Source organism: Taeniopygia guttata, chromosome 21, assembly GCF_048771995.1.
Source record: "Taeniopygia guttata chromosome 21, bTaeGut7.mat, whole genome shotgun sequence".
Classification (NCBI taxonomy): domain Eukaryota; kingdom Metazoa; phylum Chordata; class Aves; order Passeriformes; family Estrildidae; genus Taeniopygia; species Taeniopygia guttata.
In genome coordinates, this window is record NC_133046.1 from 5,175,362 (window position 1) to 5,192,311 (window position 16,950).

The 16,950-nt window shown below is 56.6% G+C and overlaps 1 protein-coding gene across 2 annotated transcripts; it reads right to left on the reverse strand.

The window, feature by feature from the left end:
* Nucleotides 1–277: 277 nt before the first annotated feature.
* Nucleotides 278–10,951, reverse strand: ZNF362 (zinc finger protein 362). Of its 2 annotated transcripts, XM_072917278.1 has the most exons (10): nt 10,803–10,951; nt 8,882–8,966; nt 6,869–7,069; nt 3,884–3,947; nt 3,512–3,758; nt 3,107–3,428; nt 2,784–3,008; nt 1,956–2,034; nt 1,723–1,881; nt 278–1,652 (listed from the first exon to the last, which is right to left on the reverse strand). In XM_072917278.1, exons 4-10 carry the CDS (start codon nt 3,944–3,946, stop codon nt 1,536–1,538), a joined length of 1,212 nt encoding a protein of 403 aa, XP_072773379.1. In that variant the 5' UTR covers nt 3,947; nt 6,869–7,069; nt 8,882–8,966; nt 10,803–10,951; the 3' UTR covers nt 278–1,535. The 2 variants fall into 2 exon arrangements, with proteins under 2 accessions (XP_072773379.1, XP_032608079.3); XM_032752188.3 differs by lacking the exons at nt 6,869–7,069; nt 10,803–10,951 and adding an exon at nt 9,077–9,986.
* Nucleotides 10,952–16,950: the final 5,999 nt, after the last annotated feature.

Sequence of the window (16,950 nt, forward strand, 5' to 3'; positions counted from 1 at the left end):
CACCAGAGCTGGTGGCAATGGTGAGATGTTTCAGGCCACAGTGGAATGTCCCCAGAGCTGCTGTCCCCAGCAGTGGGTCACTCACCCCACACCAGGACCAGGAGCACCGTGCCACCCCTCTCCCCGGACAACTGGGGACAAGGCACCTGCTGAGGGTGACCCACAGCTGCACACCCCCTCCTGCAGCCCCCCACCTCTGTCCCCAGACATCCCCACAGGGGCGTCCCCTCCTCCCCCCAGACACAACCCCTCCGTTTCATTAATTCCTGTTCTGGTCTTTTTGTTTTGTTTTGTTTTTTCTTCTCTTTTATTCTCTTTTTTTGGAAAGGGGCTGGGCTGGGGGAGTTTCATTCCTTTTCCACGCTGTGAGGCCACGGCCTGCCCAGCTTCTCCAGGAACCACAATGCAGGATGGGGGGAGTGGTGACAACAGGGAGAGGGGCAACTTTTTGTCCATTTTTCTTCTCTTTTCTCTTTTTTTTTTTTTTTTTTTTCCCTTTTTTAATAAGGTACCAACTAGCTCTAGGGAGGCCTGGCCTGGCTGGGCAGCGAGGAAAATAAAAAAGCCCCAAAATTTGGGGGAAGGGGAGAAAAAAGTGGGGGCTAAGTGTATAAGAGGCATATTTACACAGTATTAACATGCTGACAAAAAAGGTTACAATATTGATATCGTACAACATTGAAAGGAGAAATAATGGGGGGTAAAAAATAAGGGAGCAGGGAGTAAAAATAATAGGGGGGGTAAAAAATAACAGAGGGGTTAAAAATTAATAAAAGGTAAATAAAACACCCTGAAAAAAAAAACAACAAAAACCCCAAAGAAACGCTGAGTTAAGGCTTAAAAAGTGTATAAAAAATAACACAGTTAATATCCAAAATGAACCAAAAAGTACAGAATATAGATGAGTTTGGGGGGAGTGCCCCCCGGCTCTATACAGGGGGTATGTACAGGCAGGCACAAGGCAAAGCAGGGGGACCCCCGAACCCCCCAAAACTGGGGCTGAGGAATGGGGGGCCGCCACCGGGGGGACGCAGCTCTGCCCGCGGCTTCGCCCTCGAAAGGGACCCCAAAAGAACACAAAAAACCCCCAAAATGCTTAAAAATCAACCCCAAATGGAGGCGCTTGGGCCCAGAGTCTTTGTGGGGGGGGTGGGTAGTGGGACTTTCCCCCTCCCCCAGCTGCTTTTTGCTCCATCCACGGTTCGTTTTTGGGGTGAATTTCTGGTCTTTAGCAGCACCAAGTTCTTGGCCAATAAATATATATATATATATTTGTATCCAAAAATGGGGGGCGGGGCCTGGCAGGGGGGACACCCCCAGCCCCACTGCCCCCCCCAAAGAAACCAAACCGCAGAGATTCAAAGTGCTCTGAAACCGTCTTTGGATGTCACCAAACCTGCGGGAGCCGGGCAGGAGCACGGCCCGGGCGCGGCCCGCGGCGCTGGGGGTCTCGTCCTCCTCCTCCTCCTCCTCCTCTTCTTCCTCCTTCTCCTCTTCCTCCTCCTCATGCTGGGGGGGTCCTGTCCCCTCCCCGCTTAGATGAGGGAGATCCGTACGGGAATGCCGGGTGACTCCGTCCGCTGCGGCGAGTGCTGGCTGACCAGGTGCTCCACCACCGTGTGTTTGGACATGTGCTTCATCAGATAGGTCTCCTGTGGGGGGCACAGGGGTGAGCGTGGGGCTGGGGGCTGCGGGCAGCTTTGGGGCATCCCCCATGCTCACCGAGGTGTAGGCACGGCCGCACATGCTGCAGCAGTAGGCCTTGGCGTGCTTGATGGCGTGTGCAGACAGGTGGATCTGCAGCGAGGCCGAGTCCGTGTACGCCCGGTAGCAGTTGGGGCACTTGTAGGGTTTATCCTTGTTGTGCTGGCGCTGGTGGGACTGAGGGGACACAGGGAGTCAGGGGGGGACCGTGGTGACCCTGTGCCCCCTGCCCTGGGTCCCCCCACACTGACCTGGAGGTTGGAGAGCTGGGTGAAGGCCTTCTCGCAGCCGGGGTGCGGGCACTTGTAGGGTCTGTCGCCGGTGTGGATTCTGGGGACACACGTTGGGTCACTGTCACCTCCCCTTCCACCACCAGGGACGGTGCCAATCCCACCCACGGGGTCACGCTGGAGTGGGGGGTTACAGTGGGCACAGTGACATCTGTGCCCCAGGAGGTGACAGAGAAGACATGGAGCAGAGAGGGGGACTGGGAGATGATGGAAGTGCTGGAAACTGGTGAGTGTGGAGGAGATGGACTGGCATGCATGGACAGGTGACCACAGTGGGGTGAAGTGAAGGTGGTGGGTGCATGGTGGAGATGAAGAAAGTGGTGGGAAAAAGCACAGTGGAGATGGCTGAGCATGGTGGGGGCAATAAAGGTACTGAAGATGATGAGCATGGTGGCAATGGTGAATGTGGTCAGAAAGAAGGTAGTGGAGACAATGGAGGTACCGGAGACTATGAAGGTGGTGGAAATGTCAGGATAATGAAGGCTGTGGAGTCAGATTGGCATGGTGGGGATGATGAAGGTAGTGGAGATGATGAGCATGGAGGAGTCCATGGAAGTGCTGAAAATGATGAGTGTGGCAGGGATGACAAAGGCAATGGGGACAGCCAGTGTGGGGGGGAATCAATGAGCACAGTGTGAAGGTGTGGGAGATGATGACAGCAGGACCAACAAGCAGAGCAGGGCCATAAAGGTGCCAGGAGGGATTGGTGGGTGTGGGGTGCCCTTCCCTGGGCAGCAGGAACACGTGCCCCAGCCCCTCGTGTCCCCAGCCCCTCGGCGGGGCGCTCACCGGGTGTGCTGCTGGAGGTGGGAGAGCTGGCGGAAGGACTTCTCACAGTAGGAGCAGTGGTAGGGTTTGACGCCCAGGTGGATGCGCAGGTGTTGGGCCAGGTAGGAGGCATTGGCGAAGGACTTGGAGCAGTGGGGGCACTTGTGGGGCTTGGCCTCTGTGTGCGACTTAGAGTGGATCTGCATCTCCGACTTGGTGAAGAACGTCAAGGGGCAGACCTTACACCTGGAGGGTGTGGGGGAGAACCCCGCAGGGACCGGGCTGGGGTGGGGGGGCTCCCCGCCACCACCCCCAGCCCCCACAGCGGGCGGGGGTGTGCCTACCTGTATGTCTTCCCCTCTTTGGCCGTCTCCCCTGAGGCCAGGATGGGGTAGGGCACCACCAGCACCGGCGGTCCCGAAGGGTTTTCCGCCTTGATCTTTTTCCGGCCCCGCTCAGCCTTGGGCGCTCCCAGCAAGCCGTGGCCCTGGATTGTCTTGATGGAGTCGAGGAGGGGGGGGCTGGTGATTCCTGAGATTAGGGTGGGCGAGGAGGCGATGAGGCGGCTCTGACTGGTGGAGGTGGGGGTCGAGGGGGTGGTGGTCCCTGTCCCTGGGCTGGATTCCGAGGTGCTGACGGCCGGTGCACGGGATGCCAGCCCCAGCCCTAGTGGGCAATGTGACAGTGTTAGTTCTGAGGGCACCCACATCCCCTCTGCCCCCCCAGACTGGGGGGACCAGCAGCTGTACCTGTGACGGTGCTGGTGGCCGGCCGGGCGTGCAGGGCCACGTCAGGCTGTGGCACAGCCTGGGGGTGCAGCCCCGGCACCTGCTGCAGCTTTGGCAGGGACATGATGGACTGGCCGCTCTCAGCAGGCGAGGGGGGCACCAGAAGGGGCTGCTGCGAGGCCACCGAGGTGGGAGGCAGGTGAGGGGGACGGATCTTCTCCGCCATCAACTGCTCCTTGATTTTGTTGATCAGGACCAGGTTGTCCAGCTGAGGGGGGAGAAGGCAGAGAGGTGGGTGAGGGCAGAAGAACTGGGATCCTTGGGACTTCCAGCCTCCCCCTCAGTGTTCTCCACATCCACTCATCCTCCCAAAATCCGGGGCAGGGGTCCTACCTGGCTGGGCATGGTGGGGGGGGGCGGCCAGAAGTAGGGGTTGTTGAAGCGAGGCTCCGCCATCCTGGGGAGAGAGGGGGGCGGTTATGGGACATCACTGACTGCCACAAGGTCCCCCCACCCTTCCACCTTGAACCCCCCAAAACAAACCATCACCTCCCCAAGAAGCAAGACCCAGACTCTGAGCAAAGGCAGGGAGCTGGCAGGGGGGCAGGACTGGGGAACCTCCCCTGAGCATCTTCCCAGATGAAAACTCCTGTAGGATTAGGGGGACACCAAGCACCTGCCTGCTCCAAGACCACAAAACACTGGTGAGTGCACTAGGACATTATTTGGAAAAGAAGAAAGCTGAAATTTGGGGAAAACCCCAAGTCTCTCAAGCTCTAGAAGTATTTCTCCCACCCAGGAAGGGATTAGAGGTGGATGGGATGCTGCCATGGGAGAGGGTGAGCACAGTAGCACATTGAACTCAACAGCAATCCCAGCTGAATCCCCCTAAAATACACCTCCAAAGCCAAGTGAAGTGCCTGTGACGCCCAGGAGCAGCTCAACAGGAACACCAGGAACCAGCAGGGCTGGGAGATTTATGGAGACGCTTGAAGGTGTTGGGAAAATTCATTCTAAATCCATCTTTGGGTAATGGGAAACAGCTGGAAGGGGGCAGCAAGAGGATGATCCCAGCAGAGCAGCCCAGCATCACCAGGCACCACCACCCTGACAAATCCCATTATGGGGACATGAGGGTAAGCATCTATAGGATCCTGATGAGATGTATGGGAGGGGGGGTCCCCCAGGAGCACTGGCTTCAAAATAAACCAGGCCACGGGAAGGATTCCAGGAGAAACTAGAGTGATGCCTCCAGAAAAGTGCATCCCCAAAAGCTTTGGGGGTGGCAGGATTTGGGGATGATGCTCTTCCTCCTCCTCCTCCTCCCACTTGCTGCCCCAGGTTTCAAACACACTCTGAGCTCCCCATAGGCAGGGGGGCAGCACGCAGAGAAAGGGAATCCTGGTCCCACCAGAATGTAACATCCCAGCAGCTACCCCAGCCTGAAGAAGCTGTGGGAGGGACCATGCCCGTTTGGGGAGGAAACCAAGGCAGGGAGGAAGGAACCACCTGCCCCTATGGAGCAGCCTGGCACAGGATGAGGTGTGTTCCAGGCTATCAAGGAATAGGAGCAACTTCTCATGGCAGCCCTCAACACCACAGACTGTCCAGGACACCAACCCAGCATCAGCTTTGGGAATTCCCCTTCCCAGTCCTGAACCACTCCAGGCCACCTCCCGACTACTCAAGCACCGAATTTGAGGGTTTTGAAGTGACAGCAGGTCCGGATCCCAGAGGCACAGGCGGAGGCCAAGTCCCACTCCATGCCACAGAACAGGAATTCGCTGGGGATGTTACATGCACTCCCCATACACGGACGCAGCCACTGCCAGCTATTTTGTGTAATTATATATGTACCCACAGGCCGCCCACAGCATGCATTTACCCACTGGCTACGTGTGTGTGTGTGTGTATATATATACACACATATATAAGATCTCTTGGGATAATGGGCACGGGATGAGGGATGCCAGTGCCAGCACGAGGGGCTGGACACTGGGAACCAGGGACAAAAGCAGAGCTGGCAGCAGGGAATCCCTTGTACAGAGGCAAGCAGGGAGCAGGAGCTCAGGCAGGAGGGCTCTGAGCCCCCCAGGCATGACCAAGCACCCCGGCACCAATCCCCACCCCAGAGCAGCCGTGGGAAAAACCGGAAACTGGAGCTATGATTAGAAAAGGGTTTTTTGGAGCTGATCCCCCGTCTCAGCAGGTGCCCCGTGACCTCTGTCCTTCCCATCCGTCCATCTGTCCATCCTTCTCCCTGTCCCGATGGCGTGCCGGGCTCCAGCGGAGCCAGCAGCAGCACCCGCACGGATCAAAGCCACGGCGTGGCCCCCGAGCCACCACCAGGACACGGCACCAACCCCCACATCAGTCCCAGGATCCTTCCTGCAAAGCTGGAGGGGGCTGAAAAGGCACGAAGGGTATTTTGGGGAGAAAAGCATAAATATCACGTGGTTCCCCACCCCCACCTGAGGAGGGCTTACTAAAGAAATGAGAAATTATTTGTAAAACCACCACGCTCGGAGCTGGATGAACAAGAGGGAAGAAATGGTCGGCATTGCCAAAATAATTATAAAAATCCCTGTTCCTGTCCCGATTTAATGTAACAAATTGTGCAGTGTTTCGTGGGGAGAGGCATCCCCTCCTCTGGGGCTGGGAAATGGAGTGGGAGGGGGAAGAAGGCAGATGGAAAAAAAACGTATATATATTAAAACTCCCTTTTTCTCTATTCTCAGCTAACTATGAAAAATGAAAGCTGACATGCAGCAAAGGTGGAAAAAAAAAAGAAAATCCATTAAAATGGAAATTATGAAGGGTAGGGAATGCTGCGGCACGTCTCCCCCCGGCTCTGCAGGGCACGGGGGGTGGTAGGGCTCTCTGTGCCCCCCCAGTTTTTGGCTGGGCGGGGGGTAACATCTCTTGGGTAACATCTCCAGTGGCGTGGGGTTCCGTGGTCCAAACCATGGTGGGAAGAGCCCCTGACATCCTCCACAGGCACCAGATTTGGCTGCTGAGGGGTTGTCGAAGGTTATCCCCAGAGACAAGGTGGGTGCCCAAAGCATGGTGGAGACCCAAGCAGCCCAGCCAGAGGAGAGGGATGTGGGAAGAGCAGGCAGGAAGATGCACAGAGCCCCAAAACCATGGGCTGAAACCCAAATTCCCCAGAACAGCACAGCACCCGGCACCACTGCTCAGCCGGGCCGAGGAGGGAAGCAGCAGCACCCTAAAAAGAGACCAAAAGCCTGCTGGCCTCCGCACCCACGGGGAGGGAAGAGCGGGAGAAGCCGGCAAGCCAGGGCTGGGGGTGGCGAGGGGAGAGCGGGGGCAGTGGCAGCGAGGGGCGGCAGTGCCGGGGCCGTCGGGGTTGGTACTCACAGGGTGGCCTCTGGAGCCAGGTGGGCGCAGCTGCCTGGGGAGACGTGTCGCTGAGGCTCCAGATTGATGGGAGGTAGATGATGGCACGGGTGGGCACGAGCTCACTAGAGCCTTCCAACTTCCTACCCAACTGCCGCTAAGTCAAGCTACAGTTCTCTAGGGAACGCCTCTACCTTGGCAGCCCTCTCTGTCTCGCCTTCGCTGAAATAAAAAGAAACAAGAGATTTCTTTTCACGCCACCGCCGAGAGAAAAGGGACCGGCGAGCGACCACCAACCTGGTACAGCCTGAAAGTGGGGGGTCTGGGAGGTGAGGAGAGGGATTTGGGGTGATCAGAGAAGCACTTGGTAGCTAAATGTGTCCTCGACCAAGCAAGACACTGAGTTTGGTGTCCACAAGTATCCCAGCAAGAGCACCAGGGCAGAGGTCCCACCCCCATGCCAAGCGGCGAGTGCAGGAAAGCCGGCGGCAGCCAGAGACGGCGCACTGGGGAGAACCGAGCGGGGGGCTGGATGCACCCTGCGCGCCCCCCACCCAAATCCCAGCGCGTCCTTCCCAACACAGGGATGGTCCCTGGGCCAGGGAACCCAGCTCTGCCTTTCACCATGTCTCAGTTCCTCCCCAATACACAAAGCCGTGGCCCCTGTCCCCTCTTAAGAGCAAGTTTCCCTGGGGTTCACCTGGGGCAGGAAGAGTTTTGGAGGGAAAGCAAGTGCCCATCCACAAAACTTGCATCCCAAGGCCACCAGGGTAGGAAGCAGCATCTAGCACCATCCTCAGGGAACACACATCCCTCCGTGCCCAGACGGGCCCCAGCCAGGAAGGATTCACCCCAAGGCGAAGGGGCAGAAGGCAGGCATGGCTGCGAAGCAGGAACGCCGGGCGAGCCCCCTGTGGCTCGGGGAGGGGGTGGCCCGCACGCCGCAAGAATTCACCCAAGATGGAACCAATTAAACCCCCGGCTTCCGCCCCCCGAAGGGCCCTGGGCTGGGGCTTCTCCTTCTGCATTTCCAGCAAAACCAACCCAAAACGAGCCCCAGCCTGGACCGAGGGTCCCTGTGCAGGAAAAGGGGTGCACGGGGCAGGGTGAGGAGCCAAGCACCAGTGGCAAGTGGGAGGGGAGGCAAAGCCACGCCAGAGACCCCCATACAGTGCCCAGCTCGGGGGTGGAGGAGCGGGGACCAGGGGGGCAACACTCCCAAAAGATGGGGGCCAAGGCGGTGTGACCCCAAATCCACCGTTTGGGTCCAGTGACCCAGAGAGGGGACACAGGGACAGCCTGCACGGAGAGACAGAGCCCATGGGGTGACACACCAGACACGGGGCACACACGCCCCACAAAACACACCACTCCCCAGCCTGAGGGGGTCCTGCTCCCCCAGACCTCAAATACACCCAGCCCCCCCAGAAGAGGCCAGCCAGGCACCCCACAAGGCAAAGGCAGCAACGCAAACCAGCCCGGGGCAACTGCCCACCCCCAGCAGCAAGGTGGGGGGGTCACTCCTGGGTGACAGCACACAGGGAAACCGAGGCACAGGCAGGGGATCACCCTGAGGAGGGAGTGAGAGCACCGGATCCAACATGCACTTGTCCTGACATCGCGCCCAATGACCAAAAATCCACATTTTTAAGGGAAAAAGCAGAAGGTGGGGGGAGTTGAGGGTGAACGTTATTATTTTATGCATATAAAGGCACATTTCTTAAAAGGGAAATATCAAGGGGTCACACATACGCCAGGAGAGAGGTCCCCTCCCTGCAGAGGGGGTAGGCAAAGAGCCCCTCACACCCCCAAAACACCCCAAAAAAATACCATGCCCCCACTTACATAGAAATATATACATACACATATAATACCTAGATTCTGGTGCGCATATGTATATTATTTTCATAAGCGCACATATAATTACATGCATGCACATCGTTACATTAGATGCTATTTTAAGACGTAAATGTATAAAAGCAGGGGTGTTTTTTTCTCTCCCTGTGATCCCCTCCATCCAGCCATCATGCCCACCTCTGCGAGTACTGGCGTTGCTTCCCCTTATCCGCGTCCATCTCCAGCTCTAGCTGAGACCGGGTGCTGCACGTGGGGCGTTTTTCTACGGGGGGACAAGGAGGAGGACAACTTCACACACCCCGAACCCCCCGCCAGCCCCCGGCGCGCGAGATCCCACAGCGGAGGAACAAAAGCGAAGCGGCTCCGACCTACCCGACCCGTGGGAACGTGGGGTTTTGCCTGAAAATAGAGAGAAAACAACAAAAAAAAAAAAGGGAAATAAAAACAAAACAACAAAAATAAAAAATAGTGGGTTTTTTTTATAGCCCCGCTCATCCCCAAGCTGTTGGGAAAGCTGAGGGATCGGGAGCTGGCTGGAAAATTGGGGGGTGAAATCCATCCCCTCGCCCTGGACCCTCCGCCTCTCGGCAAATCGCACGCCGTGAGGGACTTAAAAAACTTTTTTACCTCTCTGCTAAAATATCACTTTATAATCTCAAAGGCCTCGGGCTCGAAGCCGCTTTCACCTGCTTCATCCTCCCCAGGTTAAAAAACCCGGCTGCTATCCGAAGGACCGCAGGCTTGGGGGGGGGGGGAAATAACCCAACAAGGAGCATCCTCCAACCTTGAAGGGAGAAAAAGAAATCAAAATCATCAAATTCATCATTCCTGGGTTCAAATCCATCACTGTGGCCACGCCGGCTCTAAGCTCCCCCCCCAGTCCCCCCGACGTGGCCGGGAGATTATGGATGTATAAATAGTATATGGCTAAATATATGTTGGAGAGGGACAGACAGACCTCTGGGACACAGCCACAGAAATTTGGGTCCCTCGCTAAAGCTGCCGCATTCCTGCCAAAAACGCCATGAAAAAAATATCTCCCCCCCTCCATTAGACCTTCCAGCCAGCGAGACCACTTTACTAGACAAAACCAGTTAATGCAGAAAACAGCGAAGAAAAGGAGGAAAAGAGGAAGGAGAAAAGGAATTAAAATGGTGAAAATTATAATAATGGTGATTATGATGATGGTAATGATAATATTCAGCCCCTGCGCTGCTTCTGCCACCTCCTGTAAGCAAAAAAAGTCAGAAAAAAAGCCAAGAATGCATTAAAAAAGCAAACCCCCCCCCCCAAACATGCAACATCCACAAAAATAGGTACGTTCGGCTGCAATTAACTTTTCCATTAGACCATCCAGAGGGAAAGAAAAAGGGAAAATCCTGGTAAATGGGTATTTTCCTCGCTGTTTCCCCCCCCGCCCCCCCCCCCGCTTTTCCCCCCTTTTTTCTCTCTCTTTCCTTCTTCTTCCTGCTTGGAGGGGGGTTGGCGGAATAATGATGATAATAATGAAAAAAAGAGGTGGAAAAAGGCGAAGTTTGGTTAAGTGAAGTTGAAATCCTCAACCTGGGAGGGGATTTGGGGGGGGGGGGGAGGTTTGCCAGACAAAAAGGCCGGGGGATGGGGGGGGAAGGGGGGGTTTGGGGAAGGGGGGGTGGCCCGGCTGGGTGCTCCCCCCACCCCCCCTCCATCCGCCGCCTCTCCCACATTCTCAGACGTTTTTATTAAAATTCGCAGACAAAAGGCAAACAAAAATGGCAGCCCCGGCTTATTTTTAAAACGCTAGGACGGGGACGCCATGTTCTGCAGGGCTGAGGGGAGGGGGAAGGGGGGTGAGGGGGGAAAAAAGGAGGGAAATTTTTAAAAAATATTGATTTAGATGAAAAATTAATAAAAAGCAGCGCGGGGGGGGGGAGGGAGTGGGGGAGTATGTGAAGGTCCCTCTTTTCCCGCTCGCCCCCGGGGTGAGGGGGGTTTCGGGGGGTTTTGAGGTGTTTTAGAGAAGGAACGGGGGGGTGGAAAGGGAGGGATGAGGGATATAAAAAAAAAAAAAAAATAAAGCGAGGGGGGGAAGGTAAAAAAAAAAAGACACTTCCTATACCGACAGCCATGGTGCCCCGCCGTCCCGCCGGCTCCGCCGCACGGAGGAAGATGGAGCCCCGCGCCGCCCCCCCGCCGCCGCCCCCGCCTCCGGCCCGCCCGGCCCCGCCGCCGCCACCGCCCGCCCAAGGACGGGCTGGGCCGAACTGGGCTGGGGCACCCCGGCCCGAAGGGCTCCCCGGGGCCCGCAGCGCCCCGAAACCGCCGCAGCCCCGGGAGAGCTCCGCCAGGCTCCGCAGCCCCGGGAGCGTCCCCGGTGCCCGCAGCCCCGCAAAGCCCTCTCGGCTCCCCAGACCCCCTCAGGCACCCAAGGCTCCTCAGCTCCCCGCAGCCCCGGCAGGGCTCCCCAAAGCTCCGCAGCCCCTGATTCCCTCAGTGTCCACAGCTCCCCAGACCTCCTTATCCCCAGCAAGGCTCCCTCAGCCCCGCAAACCTCCTCAGCCCCAGCGAGGCTCCCTCAGTCCCCCAAACCTCCTCAGCCCCAGCAAGGCTCCTTCAGCCCCACAAACCTCCTCAGCCCCAGCAAGGCTCCCCGGCTCCCTCACCCTCCAAAACCTCCTCAGCCCCAGCAAGGCTCCCTCAGCCCCTCAAACCTCCTCAGCCCCAGCAAGGCTCCCTCACCCTCCAAAACCTCCTCAGCCCCGGCAGGGCTCCCCAAAGCTCCGCAGCCCCTGATTCCCTCAGTGTCCACAGCTCCCCAAACCTCCTCAGCCCCAGCGAGGCTCCCTCAGCTCCCCAAACCTCCTCAGCCCCAGCAAGGCTCCCTCACCCTCCAAAACCTCCTCAGCCCCAGCAAGGCTCCCTCAGCCCCACAAACCTCCTCAGCCCCAGAAAGGCTGCCCAGCTCCCTCAGCCCCAGCAAGGCTCCCCGGCTCCCTCACCCTCCAAAACCTCCTCAGCCGAGCAGTCCCCTCGGCCCCGTCAGGGCTCCCCAAAGCTGCTCAGCCCCTGATTCCCTCAGTGTCCACAGCCCCCCAAACCTCCTCAGCCCCAGAAAGGCTTCCTGGCTCCCTCACCCTCCAAAACCTCCTCAGCCCCAGCAAGGCTCCCTCAGCCCCACAAACCTCCTCAGCCCCTGCAAGCTCCCTCAGCCCCACAAACCTCCCTCAGCCCCGCAAACCTCCTCAGCCCTGTCAGGGCTCCCCGGCTCCCTCAGCCATCAAAACCTCCTCAGCCCCGGCAGGGCTCCCCAAAGCTCCACAGCCCCTGATTCCCTCAGTGTCCTCAGCCCCCCAAACCTCCTCAGCCCCAGCGAGGCTCCCTCAGCCCCGCAAACCTCCTCAGCCCCAGCAAGGCTCCCTGGCTCCCTCAGCCCCCAAAACCTCCTCAGCCCCAGCAAGGCTCCCTCAGCCCCACAAACCTCCTCAGCCCCACAAACCTCCTCAGCCCCAGAAAGGCTCCCTCAGCCCCAGCAAGGCTCCCTCAGCCCCGGCAGGGCTCCCCAGCTCCCTCAGCCTCCAAAACCTCCTCAGCCCCGGCAGGGCTCCCCAAAGCTCCACAGCCCCTGATTCCCTCACTGTCCTCAGCCCCCCAAACCTCCTCAACCCCAGCGAGGCTCCCTCAGCCCCCCAAACCTCCTCAGCCCTGTCAGGGCTCTCCGGCTCCCTCAGCCTCCAAAACCTCCTCAGCCGAGCAGTCCCCTCGACCCCGGCAGGGCTCCCCAAATCTCCTCAGCCCTCTCAGGGATCCCTTAGTCCCCCAAATCTCCTCAGCCCTCTGGTTCCCTCAGCTGCCTCAAGTCTCCTCACCCCCCAGATCCCCTCAGTTCTCAGCCTACCCCACTCCCTCAAGCATCACCAGCTCACCCAAATTTCTGCAACCCTCCAATCTCCTCAGCTCACTCAAATCTCAGCCCACTTAGTTCACCTCAGTACCCCCAAAATCTCCACAGACACTCATTTTCCCTCAGCCCACTCAAAGTTCCTCAATGCTCTGGATCTCCTCAGTTTTCCCCTGACCCTGGCAAGTCTCAGATCCCTCAAATCTCAACCACACGGTTCCCTCACTGCCTCCAAAATTTCTCAGTGTCCTCACCTCCCCAAATATCCTCAGAATCCCCCAAAATCTCCTCAAAGTCTCCAAATCTCCTCAGCCCCCCAGTTCCTCTTAGCCCACGCTAGGTCCCCCAGACCCTCAGTTCCACTCAGATCCCCCCAAATCTCAGATCTTCCAGATTCCTTCAGTTCCTTCCATTCTCCTAATTCTCCTCCAGCCCCTCCAAATCTCCTCACCCGCCAGTCCCTCAGCACCTCCAGGACTCCTCAATGTCCCCACCTCCCCAGATCTCCTCAGACCATCCCAAAATCTCCTCAGGCTCCTCATAATCTGCTCAGACCCTCCAAAATCTCCTCAGCCCACAGTTCTCCTCCTCTCCCCTAAAACTCTTCCACCTGATTCCCCTCAGCCTCTCCAAAAGCTCCTCATGCTCCCGATTCCTCTCAGCTCTCAGGAGCTGTCACCCGTCCATTTTCCCCTGAGCCCACGCAAAACATCTCAGAATTCCTGATTTCTCTTCAGCCTCCCTCAGTTCTCCTCGATCCCCCTGAACTCCCTTAGCCCCCCAAATCTCTTCAGCCCCCCCAGGTCCCAGCCCTTCCCAGTTCCCCTAATACCCCACCTCCCCAGTTCCTCTAGTCCCCCCCGGTTCTCAGTGCCCCAGTTCCCCTCAATTCTCTCCCTGGTGCCCCTCAGCTCCTCTCTCTGCCTCTGCCACCCTCAGTGAGGCTCCACAGCCCCCTCAGGGACACCCCCAAGTCCTCCCCGTACCTCCTCATCGTCCTGAGGATCCCTCCATTTCCCAGGGGTCTCCAGCCCCTCTCAGGGTCCCCCCAGCTCCTCTGTGGGTCTCTTGCAGCCCCCCAAATCCACCCACAGGGGAAGGAAGAGCGGGGCAAATCCCACCCATTCCTCTTCTCCTATGTTCAGGGGATTGACCCTGGAGCTTTTGAGTTGTCATTTTAAAAATTACTTTTAAAAAAAAAACCACAAAATTAAGGCTCTTTTTCATGTTTTCCCAAAATGTTCTGTCACAGAGGAGGATGGAGAGGAGAGGGCTGTCCTGGAAGGAAATGGTGCCTCCGAGAGAGGCGGGAAATGGGAAAGGATTAGGGATGGGATGGGATGGGCACCTGAGAGGTCTCCACCACAGAGTGGACATCGCTTTGCAGCTGCCCAGAGTGTCAGAAACCTCTGGAACAGGTCCTGGCCACAGCAATGGAGCTGGGATAGAGGAACCATCCCCTGTGGGACTTCTGGGCCTGTCCCTCCCCACATTCCCACTGCTCTGTCAGTCTCTAGCTGGGATCCCCCATCACCCAGCATTTCCCCATCCTGGAAGCTCCCCAGATCCATTAATTATCCATGACTCAACTGAGAACTTGAGCCAGCAGCTCCAAAACTCCCTTTTTATCTGGTTTTTGGATACTGACACCCAGAAGTTGCTGCCCAGCATTGGTGTCACCCCAAAAAGGAACACTGGGAGAGCCTGGATCCCCCCCAGAGCTTCCCTGATGTCCATGTTCGCCCTTGCTGGGTTAATTTCCATCAGGGCTTTCACTTTTGCTGTGGGATTTTTTTCCCTGTGATTAAGAAACTGGTGGTTTTAAACCTCGGCACCAATTTAGGCATTTTCTGATTTTTTTGCGGGGGGAGTGGAGTTATCCAATCCCAAATCTGCACTGGGAGGAGACAATGTGGGTCACTGCTGAGCTTGTGGGATCCACCAAGGATTGGTGAATATCTCTTGGGATTTTCCTTGTTGGGACTGGCTGGGATAAGTGACACTCCAGGCTTTTTTTCTGACCCTACTTTGGGTGAATTAATCTTGGGTGTGGGAAAGGGGCCCCTTTCCTGGGAAGGTGGTTGGTATGCAGGGAAAAAAAAACAAAAAAAAAACCAACAAAACCCATGCCCAGCTCCATCCCAGGCTGCAAAATGAAGGAAATTAGTGCTTGCCTGCCGAAAAAAATATGATTCCAAGGCTGGTTTTGCTCCCAGGATAGATCCAACCACAATTAAAAGAAACAGAAGGTGGGAGTGGAAGGAAATCATGCTGGAATCACCATCACAGGGTTTCGGCAAAGCCACGGGGCCGTTAGACCTGCACAGAGCAGTGTATCCTTCCCATTCCACCAGCACCAGGAAAACAAATCCATCCAGGACCTCCAGCTGAGTCAGCAGAGAAAATGAGATTTTTATGGATGGCAAGCTGGGATTTTCCAGTGAGAAATGTGGTTCCTGAGTGGTGATCCCCTAGAACTTTTCCAGTGTTCCCAAAGCCTGTGTCCCAGATCATGGCACACTGGAAAGGGAATTCTTTGGGAAACACCTTCATCCCACCCACCTACTTGTTTCCTTCCCCAAAAATCCCTTGTTTTCCATAAAAACATTATTGAAAGCACCTACCAGAGTGGGCTCCCCTGGGATGGGTGGGCACGCCAGACATTGGGGAGGCCAGTATTCCCAGTGACAGCTATCCAGATGAGGGAAAAGGCTCATTCCAGGTTTCTTGGCATTAGCAACCCCAAAAAGTAGGATTTTCTCCCTGGATTGGCAGCCATGGAGAGTACAAAGGGCACTGTCTGATGCTGGTGTGAAGCAAACATGGAGGTTTTGGGCTGGAAAAAAAAAAAATCCCCTGAGGTGCCAGAATTTCCCATCTCCCTGCAAAGGGGAGAGCCCTTGGGCTCTAATTAGGTAACGAGTTAATTAGGATTAATTAGTTACTGTTTGCAAAGCACTGCGGAGATGAGACCTGTCGGTGTGGGGCAGCTTCCTGCTTCCCCTATGGAGCAGAGCGGGATCCTCCTTAGGAAGGGGGTCCATAAACAAAGTGGGGGTTAAAGCCAGTGGGGTGGTGCACTCCGGGAGCATCCTGCCTGCTCCCGGCATTCCAGCAAGGATGTGTTTCCATGCCAGGATGGAAACACACACGCCAAGAGCCGAACGGGCACGTCCCAGCGTGCCCAGCAGCAAGGGGGAACATTCCAGCGCTGCGGCACACGCGGCACGCGTGGGGAGGAGACGGGTTTTCCCTGCCCGCCGGCTTTGCCGGATCACCCAGACTCTCACCACAGTATGGAACCCTCCAGCCTGCTGGAACCGCAGCAGGGAAGGGCTGGTATCCCATCAAAAGATTGGGAATCGAGGCACGGTGGTGCTCACACAGGGTTTACCGGGAGGTAACAAAGCCAATTTACTAATTAACTGGGATTAATTTCCCTGTTTGCCCAAACCACCCTGTGGTTTCCCTTCGTTGCCCAATGAGCCGCCAGGATGAGTGTTGGCAGTGCTGGCTGAGTGCCACGTGCTCTGGTGGGATGATGCTCTGCATTGCCCCAAATTCCTGGAAATTTCAGCCAAACGCTTAGGATACAATTAAATAACCCATGAACTATATGGGATGGGATCCCCTAGCACTGAATCTGAATCTGGGGTATAAAAAAGATTTTTCCTACTTTCCATGGTTATTTGATATCATTCCAGCTGTTCCTCAGTCCCCAGAGGGTCCCAGAGGGGAGACATGACCTGAATTCCTAAAGCAGGAAAACAAGCAGGAAAAAAAACCAAGCCCATGTGGGTTTGTTATATTTTTTTAGCTGTTTCCAAGCTTTTGGGGCCTAGCAGGAAGAGGAATAGAGCAGATGGTTATTCCCTGGAAGGGGATGGGGGATAACCGGGAGCTGGGGTGTACCTGTGTTTGGGGGGAGGAAAGGGGGTGCCAGCAGTGGGAGTGGGGTGACCCAGCGGTGAAAGCCAAGCAGTTTGTTCTTGTTGGCTGTTGGCCAGACGGTCACGCCTCTTCCCAAATATGCAGCTCAACTTTCCCTCAGGAATTGTGTCCCCTTCCCCGCTGCCCCTTCCATCCTCCAGCCCCCCTTACCCCCACCCTGGGGTTCTTCCTTTGTCTCTCTGGTCCCTCAAGGGGGGAGTGAAGGATCCCAGGGTGAAGAAACCTCATTATGGGGCAGGCAGTGCTGCTGCTGGTCCTGACTGGTCCCACCATGGCCAAGCATTGCAATGACACAGTAGATGCCTGGCACCCAAAACACCTCTCTGTGATTTTTGGCTAAACTGGTACTTTTGGGAGGAAAGCAATAGGTTTGTCAGTGTCAGCTGTGGGGTCATCTGGCTCTTGTCACTGGTGGGTG